General features: G+C 45.7%; 1 protein-coding gene across 2 annotated transcripts in view; it reads left to right on the plus strand.

Moving 5' to 3' along the window:
* RAD51B (RAD51 paralog B) overlaps positions 1-3,465 on the plus strand; it is a 687,198-nt gene extending 683,733 nt beyond the window's left edge. For both annotated transcript variants that reach the window (XM_045060114.1, XM_045060116.1), the window contains one exon: positions 2,807-3,465. In XM_045060114.1, the coding sequence (XP_044916049.1) occupies positions 2,807-2,873 (67 nt within the window). In that variant the 3' untranslated portion in view covers positions 2,874-3,465. The remainder of the gene's footprint in view (positions 1-2,806) is intronic.
* The last annotated feature ends 4,205 nt before the right edge of the window (positions 3,466-7,670 follow it).

Raw genomic sequence — 7,670 nt, forward strand, 5'->3', positions numbered from 1 at the left:
TATAAACTTCCCCCACATCAGTGTGCAGCCTAGAAGGAAGACCAGGGTGGCTGAGGGAGGTAGTGGAAGGCAACCATGTTCTGTTGCAAGAAATCTTTCCTAGAAGTTCATCCTGCTTTCCTAGAAGAGGAGATGGCTGAGCTCATCAGCCAGAGCTGGAGCAGCCCAGAAAGAATCCTTTCCAACCTCCAGAAGACCCCTCAGCTTGGGAAAGGGATGGCTTACTGGGGTGCTGTTTGTGGCCATGGGACTGTCAGACTGGGCAGGGGTGTCTGGTGATGTATTAGAGAAGCTGAGAAGGGAGGTAAGACAAACACGTTCGCCTGATGGGAATCTTGTGATCTCTCAGCTCCCCACCCCCACTGTCTTTTGAAAGCTCACTCCAAGACTTTTTGCAGACATTGAAGACCAGTTTCCTCTCCCAGAAACACCATTAAACTGAGTGAATGTGCGAGTGAGTGTGAGCACGTGTACTGCAATTTCGTCCCTACCGATTTTTAATTTCTCACACTTTGCACATTTCAGCCATCATGTGTGCTCCCGTGCCATTCCCCTTCAACTCCTTCTCTCCCTCTACCAGCCTCTCCTGGAAGCCTCAGGCCTCAGAGATGGCAAGAGGGTCTAGACTTTGCTTTAAAATGAGAAATAGTGATGGCATGGGAGGTGATTCTGCTGATCTGCCTCACCCAGACCAGTCTCCCAGACGCGAAGCACCTGTCCTTTCCACCTTGCAGCCTATTTCCTCTGGGGCTTCCTGCAGGGCTGAAGTGCCAGTCATATGGAAACAGGAGGCATCTAAGGCTCACACCCCAGGTGGCAGCTTGAGTTTCCTGAACTGAGAACCAGTGGCCTAGATTTTGCCCCAAATACTCAACTGGGAGTTTGCTTTAGTGGCCAAGTCTTCCCTCCTCTACCCTAGCCAACCACAGTGTTTCGGTTAACCCCTTGGCTTGCTGGGAGCCTTGTCTTGTGCCTTTATGCTATTCCCCTCACGACTACCTGCTTTAATGAAGCAGAACAGCGACACCGGAAATAACTAAACATGGAGTATGATTCAGAATGATGTGTGATTCACCCCAGAATGCATGCTCCCAGCTGCCTCTCCTGATTTACAAGCTTGCTCTGCCATTACACGAAGCTTGTCTTCCTTGTCAAAAGATGACCAGAGTTAAAGGGGAGCCAAACAAGGGACCGTGTTTTGTCTGGAATAATGCACTTATGAATAAATGAGTTGGACACAACTGTCTTTTTACATTGGTGGGTGTTTCTGTGGAATTAAGAGAACTTCCAGGGCTTAATCTGTTTGAGTAAATCAAGTTTGTCCATGTGTTCTGGGCAAGGGTCATGAAGTCAACTATGATATAGTTTCTTTGGCCCACAAAATGACCAATGCCTTTTGGGAAAGACTACGTGAGTTATGACCAGGACAGTGGAGCAGCCTGAGTTAGTGTCCCAGCATGTACATTAAATTACCTAAAATAGCAAAAAATAGACACAACCTAAATGTTCACCAGTAGCGTATTAGTTACACAAACAGCTGTATAATGGAATAGTAGGCAGTCTTTAGAATTATGTCCTAGAAGAAAGCTTAATCTCATGGGAAAATATTCACAACATATCATTAAAGGGGAAAAAGCAAATTATAAAGCAGCATGGACAGAACATAGCAGTCTTGTAAGAAAAAAGTATTGGGTATATTTCTTAACTGGAAGAATATATATAAAAATGTTAACTGTGGGGCGCCTGGGTGGCTCAGTCAGTTAGGCGTCGACTCCAGCTCAGGTCATGATCCCGAGGTTCGTGAATTCAAGCCCCTCAGAGCCCACTTCAGATCCTCTGACCCCTTTCACTCTCCCCCTTCCCTTTCCCTGCTTGCTCTCTTTCTCTGTCAAAAACAAACTTTTTTTTTTTTTTTTAATGTTAGCTGTGTTGTCTCCGGATAATAAGATTTGGCTTGACCTTTTTTTTTTTCTCTATTTTTTTCAAATTTTCTTCTATGAACAAATATTATTCCAAAATCTGGGGGAAAATATTTTAAAAAAAGATTATCCGAGAGGCCAGAAAATGAGTTTCCAGTTTCTTATCCCATGTCCGTTCTCCATTTTATTTTGGAGATTCAAATTTCTCAGCCCTTCCCACAACAGATACTTATGAAGCGAAACACACAGAGTAGCTGATGTCCTAAGCAACATCACCAAGGTGAATTATTCACTGACCATAACAGCTTTAGAAAGGCCTTGTTTCCACCAGACACTGGGAATTAATGGTACAAAAACCATTTTTTGTTTCTAATCAGGAACAAACGTCTCCAAGAGATCTGAAATAAGTGTATGGGGGCTCACAGAGGATGATTACAAACCTCAGCAGCTGCTCCGTGGATTTTCAAACATGAGGGTGATTCATCCCTTCTCCTGGGCCTTTTTACAGTACCTTATCCCTTAGAATTTTGAAAATCTGCCACCGTGAGAAGGGGAGGCCCGGGGAGAACCGTGACCCTTGTCCCTATACGGAAGGACGGGGAAAGGAGTTGGAGAGAACAAAACTATGGGACTGACACAGCTGGGTGTTGTTTGCTGGCTCACAGGACAGCGTCACGCATAGAGGGGTGACTGAGGTGGACAAAGGGAGTGATAACTGATGTCATGGAAAGAAACAGACCACTGTAAAATCTGCTGCCGAATAGAGACGGGCCTTGGTGCACACCATGCCTGCCGCAGACTTTTAAAAACCTATGCAGTTTTAGCTGTGCCTTATCACTACCTCGTTTCCGAGCAAAATAGTCAAGATTGTCCCCTTCTCCTCACAGGATATGGCAGTACGAGTGTGCCAGCTGTCCCGAGGTCACCATTCCTGTCAGTGGCAGATCTTGGTAACACACCTAGAAGGTAGCAGGAAGCGCCACTGTGCTCCTGGTTCGCTGTTCCAGCTGGTCATCCCTGCCACCTCGGTGAGGGGGGAGCACGTTACCTAATTCCGGTGTATGGTCAGATGGCGGCTTTTCTCAGTCAGCCTGTCCTTGGAAAATTCATGCCTCTCTTGTATTGGAAAATTCCTCTTGTGCCTGTCATTGCACATATCAGAAGACCAAGGTTTCCATTTCTCAGAAGTAATTAACTAGCTACTGTCTGAGACCAAGCTTGTTCCTGGAATTTTTTTACTCATCCTTTTAAAGCCATCATCCAGTCCCAGGAGAGAAGGTCTGAAGCAGGGCCCTGAGTTCTGAAGCAGGGCCCAAAGCAGAGAAACAAGCAGAGGTTGGGCTGGGCTGTGCACTGAGTGTAAGGTGCACATCCAGTACCTATGATCACCTCAGCCCCACCTTGATTTCATTTTGTGTCCTTTACTCTTGATTGCCTGGGGACATCTTAGGATGGTAGAATAATGAAGAGCCAGCTGAGGAGCACTTACCCTGTGAAGTAAGGCTCCCACCACTCCAGCCCTTGCCAAGACTCTGAAGAAGAAAAAGAGGAAGAAGAAGAAGAAGAAGAAGAAGAAGAAGAAGAAGAAGAAGAAGAAGAAGAAGCATGAGGAGGAGGAGGAGAAGGAGAGAGAGAGGGACAGAAAGAAAAGAGGAGAGGAGAGGAGGAAAGGAGAGGAGAGGAGAGGAGAGGAAAAGAAAAAGGAAAGAAAAGAAAAAAAAAGAAAAAAGAAAAGAAAAGAAAAGAAAAAGAAAAAGAAAAAAGAAAAGAAAAGAAAAGAAAAAAGAAAAGAAAAGAAAAGAAAGGAAAAGGGATAGCCTGACCCCCCTGGAAGGAAATCTATGCTACTCTATCCTTGCCAGATCACAAGATGGGGAGATGTTCGCTTTTCACATGACTGATGCAGAAATGTAAAGAATTCTATTTCAGGGGATGAAAACTCAACAGATTAAACTAAAGATCCTACTGTTTCAGTTCCCAGGATTGACTAAAGCAGTAAAGCTTGAAAAAATAGACTAGGGTCCCCTTTGCCCTCAAACCCCATGGTGGGCTCCATCTGACTCTAAATCTAAGTTTTCAAGTGAAAGTAGCTGCAGGGATGAGAAATCTAGTAATGCACAAAGTGATGCTTTCAGTAGGAAATCCTTAGGCCCTACCATGTTATTATCAAAAATGATGGGGTGCCTGGATGCCTGAGTCGGTTAAATGTCCGACTCTTTATCTCAGCTCAGTCTTGATTTCAGGGTCATGAGCTCAAGCCCCACATCGGGCTCTGTGAAAAAATGATGAAGGTGAAGCTTTCTGTTGATACCATTGTCAGACTATGCAAAACACACCAACTCAAACTTCATTCATTCATTCATTCATTCACGTGTCCATTTAACAAATATCTATTGAACACACCTTATATGTACATGAACCGAATACTATACATTATCTACCATCCCCTCCAGGAGTTCATAGCCCTAGATAAGGGCACTCAGGGAAACTGAGAAATTATAATAGGTTATAATTAAAGCCTAAATCAAGGTAAGAAAAATGAACCATGGGTGCACAAAGAAAAGTGTTGTAAGTTCTACTCACAGCTTCTGGAAGCTCTTCACAGTATAGAAGAAATGTAAGTTGGGGATTACCTGGGTGGCTCAGTGAGTTAAGCATCCAACTCTTGGTTTTGGCTCAGGTCATGATCTCACAATTCATGGGATCAAGCCCCATGTCAGGCTCTGCGCTGACAGAGTGGAGCCTGCTTGGGATTCTCTCTCTCCCTCCCTCCCTTTCTGTCCCACCTTCTCAAAATAAATAAATAAAAATTTTTAAAAAAAGAAGAAAAAGATTTGTAAGTTGGGGTTAATAATGAGTAGGAGTTTTCCAGGAGATTAGGCTGATGTTTTCATTGTGAACATGAGTGTACCTCACTATGCATCTGACCTCCAGAAAGTCAGGACACAGTGGGTGACAATCTTCTGTAGAACATGTGCCACATCACCCATCAGGAGCCATAGCTGTGCTTTCTTCAGCAATGAATCTGGGGACTAGTGGCCCAACATAGGCCTTAACATTTGATACAACCAGAAGACATCTCAGAAGAGAGTCCTGAGCATGTTCATCCAGAGATGGCTCTTTATTAGGAAACTGAGTGTCCAGCTGTACTTAAGCATGTATGCAAAAATGCCTGGACAAAGATTGGAGAGGGTTTGCACTTTGTGGGGTCAAACTTGTCATGGGTTTCAGTCCTTTGGTTATGCCCCTTGCTCCCTCTCCCTGCCATATGGGCCTCCCTCTTCCCAGAGTGTCTGATGATATCTACTCATAGTTTAAGACTCAGCTCAAATGCCATCTTCTTTAAGAAGACTTTCCCAAAATTTCTGGATTGAATGGCCATTGCCTTTCTTACCCCACCTTGGTACATGTTACATCTTACCTGTATCAGAAGTCACTGTATTCATTTATTTACATGTCTACTACCTGGGGGCAGGAGGTGAGTCTTTCTCATCTATGCAACCCCAGTTCCCAAGTGCCTGGTGAACTTTTATTGAACGGATACAGGCTGCACTTATATGCTTAGCATGCCCTGGAGTCTTCTAACAGAGCAGAAGATATTCTATTGCAAAGTCCTTCTTGATAAAATCATGGTGTCTAATAACCCTGTTTCACATTTAAAGAAACTAATGTGTAAAGGGAGGCAAGCCCAGAATGTACTTGCATCCAGGAGTGTAAATCCCAACCAAGACTGTCCAGAGACCAAAATTCCTCGGAGCCCCTGGGCCACCCCAAGTCGGATGCAATTCTAGACAAGCCAGAGCCTCACCGAACAGCTCCACAGTGCTGGGCTCCACTGTGTTCTGGAAGCTTCTTCTGAATTGTGCTTCCAGAAGGTCGGGACAGGGAGAAGCCGCAAAGGCCCGGCGCAGTATCAGGTTCCCCCTTTTCTGTCAGCAGGCATGGAAGAGGCTTTAAGAAAATGGAGTAGTATTATTTGTTTGTTTTTACAGTGACTCATCTGTCGTAACTGGGTTAAAGTCCACTTAAAGAAAAGGAGAACAAAAGACCTCCTGTTAGTGCTGGAAGTTTGCCTCTTGAGATATCACTGAGAGGAACTGGGAAGAAAAAAAAAAAAAAACCCAGCAGGGCAGAGGAAGCTGCAGGCCTTCAGGAACACAGCGGCACTTTGGAAAGGCAAACACGGTGACTTTCATCTCCAGCGCCCTATCTGAGCTGGCCGCTCCCCTTGCTGTTGCTTTGTGACCCACTGCAGTGCTAGCCATCAGACACAGACCAGTGCCCTGTTCCCACACTCTTCGAACATGAGGAGGTTGCCAGGAGCTATGGCATTACGGGCAAATCTCCATATTCAACCAACTCGAGTCTGGGGAGCAGGAGGAGGATGGTGGTGTCAGTGATGATATTAACGTAAAAAACCTACTTAGTGCCAGGCACCATCCTAACATTATGTATCACAACGCACTTCAAAAACCCCCAGGAGGCTACCATGCTACCTCCCCAGCTGCCGCAGGAGATGCCAAAAGGCAGAAATCTGGTCGTGTACTCTTTGGGAAACCCATTGGCGTCAGTGCAGGTACAGGAACCACGGGGCTGGTGGGCTTCAGGTGGGGTGGGACCAGGTTTCCAAGTGGCATCTTCCGGAGTGCAAACTCAGACCATCCGAACCCAAGATGCAAGGACTTACACCCTTGCACTCTTCAAATTAAAACAACAACAACAACAACAACAAGAAGCTGGAGAAAGACAAGACTCTACGGTTCTCTGCCGTCCAATCAGCCACACCTGTGGTACGCTTGCATCCATGTCCTTTATCTGCTAGTTCTTTGAAAATATTATTCTCACCTCTGGCCACCCAGACATGAGGCAGGTCCGTACCATGACTGCCCGTTCTAGTTTTGGTTCCTCCTCCCCTTAATTGTAAAAAGCTGGAATTTCTCAGCTCCAAGGCTGTGAAAGACAGATGGGGACATGAAGGAGAAGATAAAAATCCCCTGAAAGTCCCAGGTCCTTCCTCCATCATAAGTGTTTCATATCACTCTCTTTCTTCCCAGGGACCTTCCTGTCCCTCAGAGACTAGGGTCCCAGACCTCTGCCCTGCAGGATGATAAGACTTTCTGGGCCTTCCAATTCAAATAGTCAACCCTAATCATTCCATTTCCTGAACAAGACTTATTTTAGGTAATTTATGTTCAAACACCAAGAATTCCTCAACAGAAACCCCCGGATGAAAGTGTTATTGTGCTAATCTGTCCTCTCTTTGCTCATGGATAACCACATTCCACCAAATGCCGCAGACGGGTGTGGGAAGCCACTTACTTGCCGTGGTAGAGGTGCCATAATTAAGCTGCTCCGATGCAGGGTTGGTCCTCTGCTTTTCTGTACGCTGCTCTGTGACTTTGAGGGGATTACTTGCGCTAACAAGCAAGGCCTCCACAAACAATGGGTTGAGAGGACGACTCAAAAGAAGCCGACCCAGTGCTCTCTGGGATGCTTCTCCCTTTGACTGGCCTCACGAGGATCAGGCCCCTGATGGAATCACTGGAGATTTAGGGCTTGATTAAACCCTGGCTTTGGGCCAACATGCTGGTGGCCCCTTGATTTTCCCAGGTCCACCCAAGTGGCATAAACACCAGAGTAAGAATATGAACCGCTTAGCTGATCCCACAAGAGTCACTGCTCATTAGCTAGGAGTCTTAGTATCACCAGCTCACAGGGTTCAACAGGCATCAGCATGCCCGATCCTGGAAG

This window comes from Felis catus, chromosome B3, assembly GCF_018350175.1.
Source record: "Felis catus isolate Fca126 chromosome B3, F.catus_Fca126_mat1.0, whole genome shotgun sequence".
Classification (NCBI taxonomy): domain Eukaryota; kingdom Metazoa; phylum Chordata; class Mammalia; order Carnivora; family Felidae; genus Felis; species Felis catus.